Consider the following 18,589-nt stretch of genomic DNA (forward strand, 5'->3'; position numbering starts at 1 on the left):
GTTTTTTTTTTTGTTGAAGCTTACTAGAAATAGTACCGATCCTATATTTTTATTTTCAACAGGCAACACAGGCTTTATCGTTAAATATTGAACATAAACAATCTTCTTGGACTACTCGCTATAAAGATGGAAGATGAAATATAGCATTTTATCTCTGTATCGATATATTTTTACATAATTTTATATGTAATATGAAAGGGAAATGAAAAGCTTTTTAACTTGACGTTTATAATTTTAATCCACAATTAGTTTAAAATATTTGAAGCTATTTTTGTTTTAACCTAATGAAATAACGTGAAATTTAACTTAATATAAATACAAATATATTTAAAAATAACAACAATACCATTAAATAAGCTTTAAGCTAGACAATTTAAAAAGAATTAACTTATTGTATCGAATTCTAAAAGAAATAATTTTAACTTGATACACGTGTATATAATAAAACATTTGATTTTTGTCCCATATTAACAATAATAATTTACAAAACAACATATTTGGCACTAAACTTTTAAACAAAAAATACGAGAACCGTAATGCATGCGAAATTTATAATTTTTAATACTTATATAAAAATAACTTCAATATTTTACAAATAAAATATGAAATAAATAGAAAATGATTTTGAAATATATAGTTTTACAATTCCTAAGCTAGAAGTTAACCATTGACACACATAAATTAATATTACTATATGAATGTGAGAGAATATAATATATAATTCTGTATGTCTGACAGTACACACGTGTTAAACTGCATCGCAAATAATATAATACGTCCGCATTCTGACAGCATCATTGCCTTTTATCTAAAGCTCTTGCAATATCGCCATGTGCAGACGCGAAAATGTAGAAATCAATTCGTAAAATATCAAATCCATGATGGCATAAAAATAGTCGATAAACAGCATAGCAAATTAGTACTTAAAATTTAAGTAATAAAATATTATTTCTTTTCAAATATGAGTGAACCTTTGACTCGGACCGTCTTAATAATAAACGAAAGAAAGTTTTTTTTTTAATTTTTTGTAACCGGCAAAGGCGTTCGTTCAACTTTCTTGTTTTTTGAATGTAAATATTATAGTGCACACTCGACATTCTTTACATGTCGAGGTGTTAACGAGGGTTTAAATTAAGGTAGAATCAAAATGACTCAATTTTTTTAACTTTAATTAGCCTATTTTCTATTCTTCCAAGTTTATTGATAAGACAGTAAGTGGTAGCTTTCGCATGTTTTAGTTCTAATTGCACAATAAATTGCTAACAAGCATTATTTTATCTACTTTAATGGAACCAAACGTACACTGCGGATTTTCCTTATTTAATTTTGACCAATTTTAAAATGAATTCTCAGTCACCATTTCGTTTTTTAATTGTTTAGTTAATCTTTAAATATTTCAAAATTTCAATAAGTTTTCGACTACTATATATAAACCTACAGCGTATGTTGGTTCCGTATGTAACTGATATAAATTTTATAAGTTCATCTACTATCATATAAATAAAGTACAAGTACACCGTGTGAACAATAATCAGACGACATTTTTCACTCAAAGGAGGGTGGAATTTATAATTTTCAATCGTGTTTTATAAATAATTTCTAAGTGCTTGTTAATACTGTGCACTTATAATTAAATAGTGTGACACTCTGCAGTTCCATGTATTACCGGAAATAAATGCGACATTTCAATATTTCATTTATCATCTATGAATCAATGTAATTCAAGATATCTTCAAATTACGGAGTTGTATTGTATGAGAGGAATCAATTAATGATTAAAGCGAAGGCCGCATTGCGAAATCACACCATGACTTTTTTTATTTTTGCGGCTTAAATCCGCACCCGTACAGCGTCAAATTCATTTTAAGATGCAGTTTTTTGTCGTACGATTTCAGGATTTATTTTGAGAAATCAAAAATTGTGAAATCGCAGTGCAAACTCAAGTAAATTTTTATTAAGTCGAATATTTACATTCGAAATTTAAATTTAGCTCACACGTCGAATGTATTATTTTTATTTGTAGCCAATCACATAGTTTCTTGAATACCATGGTACCGCGAGAGTTGTCGTGAGACGCAAAAACATTAGAAAGCGCACATTTATTTGGCATAACATATACATTATCTATAGCTAATACTAGACTCTATACGTTGTCTAATGCAGATATATTTTGAGTCTAAAAATAAGAATATTTTAACACATCTATACAACAATATCACTCGTTCGTTATCTCAAGCAATTTGACCACAAGTACGTTATTAGGTGAAAAATATCCGGTCCAACTATACTAATATTATTGACGGATTTTGATGCGAGATTACGAATTTTGTAGTTTTGTTAATTTTGTTATAAATATAAAAGTAGATTTCTTTTAGGTGAGTCGAGTTGACCTTTATTAAGCCGTTTTTCAAAAATTTAAGAATTCCATCCTTATGAATTATTATTAAACTTTTGTTTTATCACAGTCAATTTTTATGTGTATCGTTTGTTTGTTTCTTTGATTGTCGATAAAATGTTGGAATTGAGGGATTTATTTATTTTTAAATTTTACTACGTTATTGTGATTTGGGGCTTTTATTTATGTTTTTGGTATTATATAATAATTTACTTTACTGCTCAATGTTCTATTGCATTTTATATAATCCAATTTCGTCATTATTTTATATTCCATAATTCTTTCATTTCAAATGTAACCGTCAAAAATATTAATTAGTTTATAAAGAAAATCTAAAGTTCGATATTTTTAATTGATAATAGTATTAAGATTTCGTTGTGCCAGAAATACAAAATAATAGTAAATATATTGTGGATAAGACCTGATAAAACGAAAGGCGAGAAGGTTAGAAGTGAGTTTGGCACATATTTGTAAAATATTATGAAAGTATTATAGGTACAGGTAAATTTTTAGGGACTAGGTAAGGTTATATATTATATAATAAGTTATATACATACGGTATAAAGTATATAATAGGAGAGAAGATACCACGATTCATACACATTTACGCTAATGGTAAAATTTGATGATTATATGACTAATCGTTCTTTCGTAGCTATTAATAATAGACTTAAAAGTTGTAATTTATAGACACGAGAAAACACTTATTTTTTTTTAATTATTTTTTGCTACGGTAGAACGACAAATGTGTTATACGTAGTGTAAATGATCTCTAAACCTACTGTCATTTGCAAATAGGTACTTATACATAACAGGTACATATAAAAAAATCGTGATTATTATAAGTTTTAAAGTAATTTGGTTAATATTTGTCTCGAAATCATTTAATAAAGTCAGTTTTACTTGCTGTATTTTCGATTATTTTTCAAAATAATAATTCCAGACCGATTTCGGCCACTGCGGCCAATCTCAAGTGAGATTAGCCAACTACGCAGGAGATATTATAGCGCACAAGTGTGTGCGCAAACACAGGTGCACTCTCAATTCGCTAACTCTCCGAATCCTAATCCGATGGGACGGCAATCCGACACGACCAGAAAGAGTTCAGGCGCAGGACCAACGGCTTTACGTGCTTTCTGAGGCACGAGAGTGTACACACTTCCAACTTCCAGGCTCCGGGCCTGTTGTCAAAATATATGCTTATATAAAACATTCCAATTTTGATTTTTAGTTTTTTATTCGAACTTTTTCTAAATACCTGCTTGCAAATGAGACGTAGTTATCTACAAGGTATTTGAATGGGATAGACATACTAGGAATACAGAAACACCATTAATAAGCTGTTCGCTTACACACAGATTTTTTTTTTGTTTTTTTTGTTTTTTTTTTTTGATTATTTTGCATTTTATAATGATATGAGATTCGGTTATCCGGTATTCTTGCCGTTGTTGTTGTTTAGAAGTTAGGATTAGAAGATTATAGGCAAAGGAGTTAGCAAAAAGTTTGGAGAGGTCGCAGCGCGTATAGAATTTTTAAATATAACGAGTACGAAAATCATCACCAAATAAGGAAATTATAGTAAATGTATCATACAAACAACTTAATACGATTGGACTTTAACAAATATAATAAAATATTCACGTGTGCAATAACGATTAATATGTACTTATTTGCCATTATTACATACATGTTAAATCAGTATAGTGTAATATAATATAAATTATTCTCTATAACAACTTAGGTTAAATTAAACAGATATAAATCGAAATTGACACGGTCACAGGATGTCCGTCTCGTACACTTTGTTGGTGGTAGCGACCGCGTCGGCCGGTGACGACTGGGAGCCGTCGGGTGACTCGGTCCGCTTAGTGTCGCAGTCACCAGCCAAGTGCGTCATGCTTCCCGAAATACTGGCTGGTGCCAGGTTCAGGCTCAGTTTGGTGAGCAAGTTTGACTCACTACCGGTTTTCTTTAAATCTGGTTGCGCGTTTGGCGGTAGCGTTGATCCGCTGCGCTGAATCATCTGCAACCTAGCGTACTGCTCTTGCAAAGCTTTTTGTTTCTTCAGGAGCTCCTGATGACGTTGTTCTAGGAGTGCCTGACGCGAAGCAGTTTTTTCATCATTTGAATCCGAAGAATCAGGGCGGGGTGGAGAGGAAGGCGAAGTGGGAGACGCGAGAGGCGAGCGGGAAGTGGTACGCGGCGGCGGGGGCGGTGGTGCTCGGCGCACGGCCATAGCGAGCAGCTCCGGGTGGCGCTCGGGAACTGGCGGCTTGGGTGGATGTTGGCCGCGCGCGCGCACGGGAGGTGATGCGTCCGTGTCGCTGCCGCTGGGATATGAGTGTAGCCGGTGCAAGGGGCCCTCGCCCCGTCCGCCGCGCTCCGAAGGTTTAGAGAAAGTTTGAAGTTCGTCTAGTAGCGCATCGAGGGCGTTCTCCGGCCGGACGTCAGCTGCTCCCCGGCCCGCAGCTCCTCGCCCGGCGACGGCGGCACCCTGTGCATCAATCCATCACTTCTAGATTTGTACCGCGAGCTTCACGAACCTTAACCGCGATGTTGCAGTTTTAACAAAATTTCATGAATGTTGGAAACGTTAAAATGTAGTGAGAGAAATTGCAACATCGCAGCTTTCAATATAAATACAATAACACCGACTGCACAGAAACATTGAGAAACAATCATTCAAATAATAATATTCTCTGATCAACTCTCCGTATTCACAGATATGGATAGAACTAAATGGTTTAATGCGACCACAATCATTCAAAAAGAATAAAATGAAAACGAAAGGCGATTGCCTCATTTCTTGCCGTCGAATAACGTTCATTCGATTTTCATCGCATAGATGACATTATACAATAGTATAGTATAAGTTTATTTTAAAAATTAAATGGAACGTTTAGTCAACGGCAAAAAAAAGGAAAGAATGTGTCGAGCCTGTAATGACTTGTGGTATAGAGAGCCGAGGTGACATCAAACGGAGGTCGTGGAGATGAATGTAAGATATTGCACGGACGTATACGTATGAGCGGCTGAACGTGATAGAAGATATTATACAGTTGCTTCATGTGTGACAAAAAATGCATTAAATATTTGGAGACGATACATCGCTCTTAACAATTGTGATGATTTTGCCATTAGTCAAAAATTTTAAAATTTGTGTTAATAGTGATTTAAACTTTGTCTACCGATCAAAGAAAGCTATTTAAATGTTATTTTAATCATAACAAGAACTAAATATAGAAGCTAATGTGAACTGCATACTACTCAATACTTTAATTAATTGTTTATTGAAAGTGCTTAATATACCAGACTTTAATACTGAAATTAGATATAAATACTTTATAAGCGTATAGGTACGAAATTTAGAAAAAAATATTACCTTTGTTCCAGATGCGGGTTAGTCTTTTGAAACCAATTATACTCGAAAACTTAGAACTTAACAGGCATTGGGGATAAATGGATTCATTGATTACTTGTATTATTTTATGGTGTCGGTGTCTCTTGTGGAGTGCGAAAGTGAGAAAGAGAAGAGTGGGTTTAAGAATAGTAGAAGAGTCTATAAGCACTAGTGTACGAATGTGATAGCTAATAATCTAATCGATATTAGTTCTAAATAGAAGAAGAGGAAAGAGGTTGAAGAAGGGAAAGTTGGAAATTTATTGGGATCCAGAGGATTGGTTTTGTGAGCTGCTTCTGGAATCGAGAACGAGCTGCAACAGAAACAAAACGGCAAGATGCACAAACTATTATGAAGCGGGCTAAGATATACCATGCGTGTTAATAAAATCCTTGTATTATTAAATATCACAGAACATCAACTAATACTGTTGCAAGATTTTGTTTAAAGTAACAGGTACAGTATTAGTGTTTAGTAGTTTTATTTTATAATTATTCGGTCATACGAAATCATGTACTTAGATTATTTTGCGATTATTCAATCATTTAAAATTATACATATGTTTTGTTTGAACAACCGTCGTGGCTTATAATCAGAGGCGGAGTTACTTAGTTAACAACATTTAAAGCTATTATTTTAAATGTAAAATTTATATTCATACAAACATTATATTATAATCAATAATATCGATTATTCCAAATTAGTAACAATTTCTTAATTATATTATTGTGCTGTTTTGAATATTCGTGATATTTCATTTGAATAGTTTAAGTGTAAATACGACGGCAAATGAAATCTAAAGTCTGATAATGGTAATCTACATATAGTGTTAATGTATGAGATATTATCCTAGTAGCATGCTCTCATGCTAGTAAATACAACGTCTTATGTGCCTAATTGTATATACATAATAGTACACATATTCAGTTATATACATTAGGCCTTTATAAATATAAAAGTAGTATGCAATCAATTCAATAATTATCCCATTATGTTAAATAACTAGCAACTTTCAACTTAAGATTACGTCCAAAACGTTGCAAATTTAACTATTACATATAATTCAAATTAATAACATACAATTTTAGTTCAAAATATATTACAAATGTTATAGTAAAATACACAACGATTTGTTTGAAACATAATAAATTATATACGAATGAAATTATTAAACTTAAAATATATTAAAAATATAAAAAGATGATTGTATGAAGCTGAAAGTTGCATAGCTCGTCTGTGAAGCGCTTGGCCTGGTCTAATCGTCTTAAGCAAACGAAACGCCCATGCGTATGGCACTGACTCAGCTAATATTATGACATAACAAAATTTTAGGACATAAATCTTCAAGTGCCATTAACACGAACTTATGGTTTTGCAATAATATTATTTAGTATTTAAATATATGTAAGCATGCGTACCGATTCTTTCAATACTGTTTGTACTGTAAAAAATATGCAAAAAATCTATAAGTTGATGAAACGTCTTGAAGCGAATTCCCTTAAAATATAACGAAAGCATAGTTTACCGCTGTGCACCAACATGCCTACATAAATATAGCTCTGTGTTTATTTACACAATTATGAATATTAAAAATAATGTAACGAGAAAAGTAACGTGTAATAAAAATATACAAATAAATTATTTAAACGTATTTTTATGAATAATAATAAATAATCATAATAATAAAAGAGTAATAATAATAATTATGGTTATATAACGAAGAGATTTATTACTCGTTAATAACTATAGCTTCTCTGAAGTATTGGCTCTGTCTCCAGGCGAACTGACGGGTACCAAAACGGAAAAAAGACGATGAAATTTATCATTAAAATAGTATGTTAAAAACGACACAACTCAAGTAAGTCAAAGATCAAGACCAATCAATCGGGGAACAGCAGCTACTAATCGTTGTTATGAATGGAACGATCCCAATATCCTCCGCTTCATCCTAACAATCGTGAGACATTTCATTTACTATGTGACTCGAATGACATATGTTACAGGAGAAGCAAGAGTTCAGAAGTGAAGTGACTATCGAGATGTCATGCTCAGCTTGCCCAATGTTCACGTCATAAAGTGTACCAGGCGTCCCAGTAGCGGCTATCCATTACAAGTATTAATCTATGATATCATTTATTATAAATAAATAACATACTTTCACAATTATAATCAGTATAGGACTCTGAAGAGTGGCAGGTTCAAATAATTCTGTTCGGCATCTAGGTAAAGTACATCATTACTTGGAGGTGTTCATTAAAATTGGCATTATTTTCCTGAAGCGGGGATTAAAAATGCAACGTTATGGATAGTGCGTGGTTGCAGGGTTTGTGCAAAAGAATTCCAAACTTGATATTTGTATTCTGTTCCTGAACGTCACACTCTGTCACGTCACAATAAGAATATTCACATTCACACCCATCTTTAACATCTAACTCTATAAATAACTATATATTAATATAATACATATATATAAAAATTGCATTAAAAATACTTAAATATAATTAATTATTTTATCTTATAATTAATCAACCAAGTCCTAACGATTTAAAAAACACTTAAGAAAATATTGGTTCTATGATTAAAAAGATAACTTTGATATACCTTAAACATATTAAACCTTATAACGTCACTATAAATTGACAGAGAGTGACGAAGTATTTTTCACAAAAAAGATAAATTTTGAATAATATCCGATTATAATTAAAATAGTAGTAGCATATTGACGAAAAACTGGACGTATTTCGTAAATACGCCGAGAATTTAGGGCCGAATTGAATCTTTTCAGAATACACACAAACAAAAACATTGAAACAAAAAAACATCGACACGTTAGTTATATAAGTTATTAGAGGATAAGAAACGATAAAATATTGCTATTGGTATAACTGAAACTAAAAAAGCAAATTCACATCTACAAAATCTACTTGAGCTAATGAGGAGTAAATTTTTTATCTTCCTTACCGCTATGGACTTTTTTCAAAATAAAGGGCACGTGCATAAATAATTATATGCAATATATACTAAAGGTTTCATACACTAAGCTACAAAGCAACTAGGGTTAACTTAAATCAAAATATAAATTAAAAACGAACACTCCGCAAAATAATCGAAGTGCGGGAAAAAAATGCAAATTTTAAACTTTTGGCAAACCTGCAATTGTTAAGCGGTTATAATATTTGGATATAGTGTGATCTTGAATACTCAAGGTGCTGTAAGGCTGGCCTTTATAAAAATCAATGATTAAATATTTAAAATTTCGTATTGATATGAAAACCAGGAAGAAAATTTACGCTCCATGACAAATTTGAATACTTAAAGACGGCACCAACAGCTTTGGAATGTCGTTAAGATAATAAGCATACAACATTTTACTCTGAAAATATAAAGTATCTCTGTTATTATAGACGGTTAAAGCAAATATATAAACTTGTAATCATTAGAATCAGAATATTATATGTTATATAGTGATATACTCTCGCACGACAATGGCGGCGATTGTGCTTTGATCATGTTATGTAGATATAAAGTTGTAGGCTATCTTTCGTAAGTATCTTACTTTTAATTCATTCTACATTATTCTCAGACTAAATTGAAATATTAAAATACAATTTCAAAAAAATCAGCAGTTACAAGGTAGTAGAGTAGCGTCTCAATTTTTAAGTCAATGTTTTGTTTAATAGCAAATTTTCTTCCAATAATCACGACGTTGATTAACTAATAATTTATCGCATTTGAATTATAATGATGCTTGTACCTTATTATTATTCGGAGGTAGCGCGCAAGCATTCTCCGAATTATAATCCTCAGAAGATGGGCCGGCGGTGGCTGAGCTCTGAGAAGAGCTGGGAGAAACACGACCCTCAGTAAGAGGCAAGCGCTGCTCTTGTACGCAAGCCAACCTATGTAAACAAAACGAGAGTTAAAGAACAACTGTAGATGTATTAAGTTAATACATACACTTATAAGAAAAAACAATTACTGATCCAGTAAGGGATCATTTTTGTAAAGCATACCTTTTCAAAGTCACAAGAGTTCCCGTTAGTTTTTTGCAACGACGCAAAGCCAACTCTAAACGTTCTGGTTCATCTTCCAGCAATTTCTCCTTGCGTATCACCTATATAAAAAAAATAGCGGTAATCATAAACAATCTTACCTTTTTTGTAGCGTCTCTTCATATCGGTGTAAAATTTACTTTACCTTCTCCATTTCAGCGGCCAGTTTTGCTTTCATGGTTTCTTGTAGTATCGGAAACTTCAGTTTCCAATCGGCAACGGTCTTGCTACTTTTTGAGAGAACCATAGCAATACGCTCAATATCTGCCATATTGACGCGAGTCTCCCTACAACAGTTGAAATAAGTAAGAGGTAATAGCGCTACTAGTTTTGAATTTTGTCTCATTATGACAATATATTTAGAGTGAAAATTGTTAGACAGGGCGTTTATGATGCGAACGCTGCGCAAAATTATAACCAATGCACGATTCCTATATGAAAAAAAGAAGATTTTATTAGCTATATGTATGAATACTTATATATATATATATATATATATTTATAAGCTATATGCTTACTGTTAAGCACTCCTTTTTTTCCCCATTTTGTTGACATAACAAGGGTTACGACAATTTTATTAATTTTATTAAACAAAGTATTTAACCTTATTAAAATAAATGATTTGTTAATTTTTAGCATTTTAAGTAGATAAGTATTGCCTTTTACTCTTAGCAATCCGAATTATTAATTTAAGTAATATTTCAAGATATTTAAAAAAACGTGTGTAAAACTGCATATTATAAGGTGAGATGTATTAGCATAGTACCGGCTAATATATCGAAAAGCAATGCCTCCTATTATATACTATCTGATTTCTTTAAAAGACCTCTAGATGAAATCCTAATTTGACCGATGCAAAGCCGGGCTATTGAAGGAGTAAATATTTACCTGTTAGCAGCTTGGCCACGCAGACGCTCCACAGTAGCTTCTAGTTCATACAAATCATTTTCAAGCAGCAGCATATCTTGACGGTATATTTCTTCTTCACGCGCCAACTGTTGAAATATTTTAATAACATTAAAAAAAACATTGAAAAATCACGTGTTACGTCTTTTTCAAATAATATTCTTTTAATACTTACTGTATCTTTATTGTCTTCGCAAAATGAGGCAGCTAGATCACCAATTTTTACAATGGCCTCAGCCATCATTTGCCTCATTTGTACGGAGTGCGACAATGTCGAACGACGTAGATTGCGTGTCTGTGAAAAATACACCATACTAATACATCAAACTGTGAATTATACAAGAGCTGAGCAAATTCGCGCTGCTGGTTAAAATTCGCATTAAAGCTGTCATTTATTCATTCGCTATGTATACGTTTTAATTACAAAAATAATATGTACCTCGATCCTCAGATCGCGGCTTTGCTTCTGAAGTACACGAAGCTGGTTGAAAAAATCATTGTTAACGTTCAGAGTGTAGGACCTTTGTGGCGCAAGATTCATTTGCTGTCCCACAAGACCTGCCGGCTTAGGCGGCGGTGCTGGCTTCAGCCGATCACGTTCTAGGAGAAATTTTGAAAGAAAAATAATTAGTTCCATGTATTGTTTGTATTTTAAATGGCCAGAGTCGAGATATCAAACTATATATATGATTACAAAGTAATGAATATATAGAAGTTCTCGATGGCCTAAAAGCAACGACTAAGCTTATAACGAAATAAATATATTTAATAATATTTTTGAAATCCATTAATTAGTAGATTTGTTATTTCATGCTAATTATTATTTTATTATGCAAATATAGCTTCGCAAGTTTAGTAAAAGCATTATAGTTAGTAAGGCTCTTCAAATAAACTCCTGTAAACGGATTTCAAAAAGTTACCTTGAGATGACGTCCGTGGTAAAGTTGATGACTTGATTGCTGGTTTTGTTGGTTTGGTATCGGCTGGTTATGGCAAAGAAGTAAGCGGAAAGTAATCAATTACAAGAATTATGATTTGTGGTCATGATCTTAACTACAAAAAGAAGATAGATTATTTAGTTAGGAGTTTTGGCTGAATAATGAACAGAATGCGCATGTTATATTTGTCCATTTGCTACTTTAATATATATGTACCTTATCATGACTGTAAATAGTACCTATTTTAATTTATATATATATATATGTTGTATATATATATATATATATATATATATATATATATATATATATATATATATATATATACAACATATATATATTATGTATCCGTTTAATTTAGTTAGTAATAACTTAGCATGTTACATGAAAAACGTTGCAAATGCTCATTCATTCATTCATTATTTTATTTTACCAGATTCATACGCATGCGCATTAAGTTCGTTCTCAGCCACTGATTATTATATATATATAAATATATACATATATTTAGATATATATATATATATATGTTGTTGTGATGTAGAGTGATGCAACATTGTATATGAATTTGAAATAACCGAAGTATTGGAAGTGTAAAGAATTCATATTGAATACAATGTTCTATTGAGGTGAGGAATATTGACTGTTTACATACTTGGATGAAAGAAAACCACTCCTACATACGAATGTCCAATATAAGGAAGAAGACCTACACTACAGATGAAATTGACCTTTGTAAGGATAAACGACAATGTTCCACGACTCATCAACAAGAAGTGACAACACGGGTTGATGGAACAAGGAGTGATAGAAAAACTGATGGAAGGAGCGCACAGGCGCGAAGAGTACTATTAGAATATCATACATTAACAGAACTGGTAGCTTGAACACCATCACCAGTCTATGAAATACTTTACTTCCATTCCAACTACTAATGTTGCTAAATAACCACTACAAAATCCAACTCCGTCGCAGCGTTTGTTTAATAAACATATTTTATTTATATTTCACAAATGCATACCTGAATGTTGCGGAGAATGTTGTTTGGGAGAGTTCATGTCTGGTGGGTCATCACTAAAGGATACCGATTTCTCAAAAGAGACAGACTTCTCTGAAATAACAAATTTAAATTTATGAATATAAAGGGGTGTGCAGGAAAGAAAATCGACATAAATTGGTCAATAAAGGTAATGAAAATTTACGACAGTTTCCATAATGATGTAATATTGATCAAAGTTCTTACGAGAGATGGCTTAAATTGCCTTTTTACTGCGAACGTGCAAACATTTTTTAATAATCGATACTAAATTTGTAGAAAAATTGTTGCAATAACCAATATTTTTACAAAACTAATGTTCAAAATCAACCAAATACTGAAACGAAATATTGTGTAAGATTAAGAAAAACGTGATCGTTAGAATATGTTAATAAGTCGTTGATTGTATATATATAATATATATAGAGATATATATATTATACGATGTGATTGATGGACGTGCGCGAAATAAAGAAAATTAAATTACCAAATTTATAAGTAGGTAACTAATATCCCTATTCAAAATAAAATACGTTATTCACATAAAACAATATTCACATGCTATCAATTAGGTATGCTGTATGATACTTTGAAGCTATATCACTAAACTAATAAATAAAACAAAAATAATGCTATCGACTCGAATTAATTGTTACTAAAATCAACTCAATTTTTAAATGTACTTGTAAACAATACTTGGACTGTCACTTAAAGCATACGTAACATATGTTTTGCAATTTTAGTAGCAACATGGTGTTTACTGTGACAATTATGATTGAGGAGGAGTATTTGATTTAATAATGCGTGAAACAGACAGAAACAATGACGTTGCGGATGATAAGTACTCTGTATAAAAAATTTACATTAGAAAAGGCTGAAAACAATAAAATCACACGAGTCAGCAAGCAAGCACAACTTTCGGCGTAATGTATGGCGACTGCTCAATACATTGCTAATGTAAATTTTGTCCAATAGAAATTTTCCCGAATTAATATGACGCGTTCGATGTATGTTCGTGGAGTGAAAGCGTCACTTTCCCTGTCTACATTCCGAGAGGCGCGGAAGAAGCTCACTATTAGGACTACACATTTACTCGTTCGCTAATAGAATGTGGTGGTGCCCACAATTTGCGGTTTCGTACCTTCGTTAACTGCAAATTATTTGTATGATAAGCATTAATTTCGCCAAATAAATTGCACATAATATGAAAATGTATGGACAATATGTTTATTTAATATTACTAGATCATCTCAAATTTTGAACATTAGCAATGCATCGGCAATTGTCGGGCCGCGATCATTCACACTTACGAAATCTGTCCCTCCCTAATTTGGGAGGTCTCTCGTTGCTGGCCAATTCTTCGGCATCTGAATACAGGAAACGCAATCCGTTTTTCACTTACAAAATTTAAAAACGAAAATATTATGAGTATTTTAGCTAATACGTTACAAATTAAATTATATATAATATAATATACACCGATTACCTAAGAAACGAGAAGATCGAAATTGAGAAATATCATCCGCAAATCGATATCCACGACGGATCGAAGATCATTTTTTTGTATTATATTATGTTGAAAGCTGACTGGTGAAAGAAGCCCCTAGATAAGGTAACATTGCATATGCGTATTAGATCTAATACCTGGAAAGAGTCGAGTATTCGTACCTTGACCAGCAGGTCTTGTGGCGTAGGTTGGGTAATCCAGCCTCGGCGATGCTGGAGGTGCCGATGCTGCTGTAGATGTTCCCGGCACCTGCAGAGCTTTTTGTACAAGCCCTGTGAGATTCGCGAGCTGGCGTTCCATGTTTTCCACGCGGAGGCGTTGCATTTCGTCAACGGGAGGACCAGCCCTATGAAATAATACATTATTGCTAATGATTTTAAAAAGAAAATACATATTATACCCTAACAAAACATACGAAAAAAATATTCCGCGGCAGCATACATACACGTTGTTTTATATGTACAAAGCAAGTAACATTTTACTACATTGCCGTGACATGTAAAAGAGAATCGTATTTACTATTATAAGCTAATACAAAAAAAGATCATGTGTTTGTCATTTAATGCGTAGTACACAGATTAACCAATCAGTGCACTTTTGGCATAGATTAAGCAAAACACATAGACTGAAGGTACAAGTATATTAAGCGGTAGGTACTATGCTCTTCTTATATACAAACAGTGTACTTTATTTGAAAAGTAGGTTATATATAAGTTGTGTTATTATTGCATAACTGTCTAAACTATTCAGTAATCGAAAACAATTTAATTTCAATACATTATCTCATTATGTTTGTTGCTACGATATTTATTTCTAAGAAGATACAGTGAACTGAACAAAGAGTGAAGTATAAGATTTTTCTTTAATTCCTTTTCCCCTCATTATATGTATGTATATGGTACAGTAACAGCCTGTTAATGTCCCACAGCTGGGCTAAGGCCTCCTGTCCCTTTTTGAGGAGAAGGTAAGTAAAGTAAGTAAGTTGATAAAATTGTTTATTTACGTTAATTAATATAATTGACAATTTTTGTAACACCTTTTTTTGTTATTATTTTTTCATGTTTTGTTTTTATAAATATTTTCTCTTTTTTTGCTTGCGTAATTTTTTTTAAAATGTTACTTCCAAAGAATGTACTATATTTTTCTATGCATATTAGCCAATAAGTGAGGTATGCAATTTTTATATTTAAGTTATTTAATTTTGTACTCTAGAGTAAGAAAGAAAATTATATACAGCGTTGGCACAATTAGTACACTTTCTGTGTACATACGACGGTCTCCTTGCATGACGCAAGACAACGAGCGACTAACAGCAAAAAGTCACAAATAGGAGGTTTTGAAGTCTTCAGTTTGCGCGCGTTAGTAACATAACTGTTTCTTTTTACATGTGTAATATCATAGATTTGTGCGTATACCATATAAAACTTTTAATTCAGTAATTTACTTTCGCCATTAGCTTATGAGTCGCAGAGCATCTAATATTATGGCCATAATATCGCAGAGCATACAAAATATAAAATTGTCCATATAATGTGCCCATTATAAAGCCGTGAAACAACCGTGCAATTGTAGATGGTTTCGCGACTTCGAGTTTACGCTTCGCGACGTTCCCCTTTTGGTGTCGCTTTTTAGTCCCGCGACAAAAAATTCGATTTGAATCAAATTATAAATCGATAAAACGAAACGTTGCAAGTGTAGAGGGCCATATTTTTCGCGCACAGAACACGCGCAAATCGCGGCTAAAGTTCGCGGCCGCGATTCATGGGCGATTGGAGAGCCAGTTATAGTGAATAACATTTAAATTTGCACCTTGTAATCGTATTTATAAATTAATACATAGCATTGAATTAATCGTTTATGGTATTCTTTTAGAGCGTAAATTTATCACCTGGCATCGTATGGTGGGCGGGGCATAGGTCGCGGAGCAGTAGTTATCGGGTTCCCTCCATACATCTGGTACGAGTCGTCAATTACGACCGTTTCGCTGGAAAATTGGTCGAATTTATAGGTAATTATAATTTCTTGTCATATTTGTCGGGGACTAAAAAAGGAAAGTACTTACCGGAAGGAAAACAATACAAACCCCTATTTTAAAAATTAAACTAAAAATTAATTACAAATTAATACATAAAACTATTTTAAGCAATCTTTACTTGGATTCTTCGTTGATGACCGGAGCAACAGGTGGTCTTCCGGCAGTGGATCCTAGGAATTGAGTGTAATAGGGGTCTTCATAGGGGCGGGGGGCCACGACGCGCTCCGGCGACGACATATATACATCTTCTGAATGCGCTGTACGAAATATATTTTTGGTAAAAACGTCATACATGAAACTATTCGGTGTTCGAAATTCAATTTACGTAACAAATGTAATTTAAAAAAAAATAAGCTTAGGAAATAACGTGAAAAAATTAAAGTTATGGTACACCAAGATTAAATAATATAACATGTACTTGAAGCTGAATAGGATATAATGGCATAAGAAAGCGAAGACAGTAAAGCTCATTTGAAATTTAGAATAAAAATTAAAAAAAAAATGAAAATATGTATTAGCTGTGTTAGTAAATGTTCAAAACAATTTTAAAAATAATTACTAATATACGTTGTGTAGCGGGTATATTTAAAAACTTCTTCTTCTCTTTCTGTCCTCAGCAATTCTAATAATCGAAAGAGAAGACAAAGTGTCGTGTAATTTTACGAACGCTGCACAACGTTTATTAATAAGAGGAAGTAATTACGTTTGAGAGTAATAACTATAAGATTGTTCGCGTATCACATCTTATTATATTGATAAAAAGAGTGATTTAAATATATTTTTAAAAGCTATGCACTCAATTGAATCAAGGATCATATTAATCTTTTTTAATAGTTATCTCTATTATATACTTGGAATCAGTTCAAAGCGGTACTAAGACTAAAATATATAACAGCGTTTTATCAAATAAAACCTAGACATTCACAATGTTATACATATAAAGCTCCTTATTTAATTATTTATTGTTGTAAGAAGATAATATTAAAATATATTGTTTAGTTGCAAATTTTTACTATAATAACAAATATTAAGTAATTAATTTTTTTTGAGTGGAATCAATTAAGAGGAGTCGTTTGTTTGTATTAAACCTGTTAATACGACACTGAAAGAATAAAAAGCTTCAAGCAAATAAGATTTTTGAAGCGAAAAAAACACGTCGACAGGAGGAGGCCGGGGTTACCAGGAATAGAGTATAGTTGATCGGTACCGCGGGGACATTCAGCTGCGGCGAAGGGGAAACAGCGCTCTGAGCCGCTTCCCGGAACATATGAGCGCACCGGTTTTGGTGGCGCAGGGGGACCTACACACACAGTTTTTAGAAAAATCCCTATAAAATATCTAATCTCCGCCGGATCTCGTTAATTCTTAAGAAACACATACATTATGCAGTGAATCGAAAAAATGTCTGTCTTATTTGGTAATGGCGGAAATTTATAAAAAAAAAACTATGTCAGTAATTATACCATAGTGGGAACTTAGTGGTACCTACGAAAGTGATTTTGCTTACATTGAGTTTGCTGCGAACGATCAGACGGCACAGGGGGCGCTGCTGGGGAGTAGGCTCTCAATACAGCTCCACCGCGAGGTAATGTACTTGGAGCATGGCCTCCCATGTAGTAAGCAGGCGGTTTCCCCTAAAACAAAATTAAAAGGTGGATTAAATATTTCAATTAGTACATCTATATCAATCAATACATAATAATATGTACCTATAATTGTAAAATATCCATAAAAGTAATAAATTAATAATATTTGAGTATGTTCACACTACTTCGACCAGACATACTGGTATTGGCCGTACCAAGAAATGTGCGTAATGAATGTATGCGTGTTGTGTATTTCAGCAGCACTATTTACGTACGAGAGTAAAACACACACGTTTGGTGGACACAATACCTTTATTGGACGTAAATTGTCGTGATTGAACGTGTTGCAATTTAACTTTCGGAACGTATATTATTATTAGCATGTTTACCGACTTATAGAGTTAATAGCAAGAACCAAATGGATATACTTTTGGCACCTAAGAGTACAATAATAATAATGAAATAAAATGTTGTTAGTTCTGATACTTCCTCTAATCTATACGCTTATTATGTATTATAGACGTCTAACGCGGTACCGGCAACTTGTAGTTATAATATGTAAATTAATTTATTTAAATTTAGTCAATCGATTTCTCCACGAGACTGCTATGAATAATCCTCACACTTCCTTATTTTAAACTTTTATGATTTATGTTAAACTTACAGTAAACAAAATTATTACGATAGAAATAATACTGTTATTTGTATAAAGTAATTACGTCGTCGTTACGTGT

General features: G+C 32.6%; 1 protein-coding gene across 12 annotated transcripts in view; it reads right to left on the reverse strand.

The window, feature by feature from the left end:
* Nucleotides 1-2,332: 2,332 nt before the first annotated feature.
* LOC126780316 (coiled-coil domain-containing protein AGAP005037) overlaps nt 2,333-18,589 on the reverse strand; it is a 209,533-nt gene continuing 193,276 nt past the window's right edge. For 3 of the 12 annotated variants that reach the window (XM_050504686.1, XM_050504681.1, XM_050504692.1), the window contains 15 exons: nt 17,777-17,903; nt 17,450-17,569; nt 16,388-16,526; nt 16,123-16,218; nt 14,396-14,580; nt 14,038-14,094; nt 12,713-12,802; nt 11,674-11,736; nt 11,193-11,353; nt 10,929-11,048; nt 10,736-10,842; nt 9,993-10,134; nt 9,809-9,909; nt 9,550-9,694; nt 2,333-4,889 (listed from right to left, as the gene is read on the reverse strand). In XM_050504686.1, the coding sequence (XP_050360643.1) occupies nt 4,173-4,889; nt 9,550-9,694; nt 9,809-9,909; nt 9,993-10,134; nt 10,736-10,842; nt 10,929-11,048; nt 11,193-11,353; nt 11,674-11,736; nt 12,713-12,802; nt 14,038-14,094; nt 14,396-14,580; nt 16,123-16,218; nt 16,388-16,526; nt 17,450-17,569; nt 17,777-17,903 (2,370 nt within the window). In that variant the 3' untranslated portion in view covers nt 2,333-4,172. Of the gene's footprint in view, nt 4,890-5,777; nt 6,109-9,549; nt 9,695-9,808; nt 9,910-9,992; nt 10,135-10,735; nt 10,843-10,928; nt 11,049-11,192; nt 11,354-11,673; nt 11,737-12,712; nt 12,803-14,037; nt 14,095-14,395; nt 14,581-16,122; nt 16,219-16,387; nt 16,527-17,449; nt 17,570-17,776; nt 17,904-18,589 lie in introns of all 12 variants that reach the window. The other 9 variants (XR_007670476.1, XM_050504682.1, XM_050504687.1 and 6 more) reach the window with 9 other exon arrangements.

The sequence above is a fragment of the Nymphalis io genome, chromosome Z (assembly GCF_905147045.1).
Source record: "Nymphalis io chromosome Z, ilAglIoxx1.1, whole genome shotgun sequence".
Taxonomy (NCBI): Eukaryota; Metazoa; Arthropoda; class Insecta; order Lepidoptera; family Nymphalidae; genus Nymphalis; species Nymphalis io.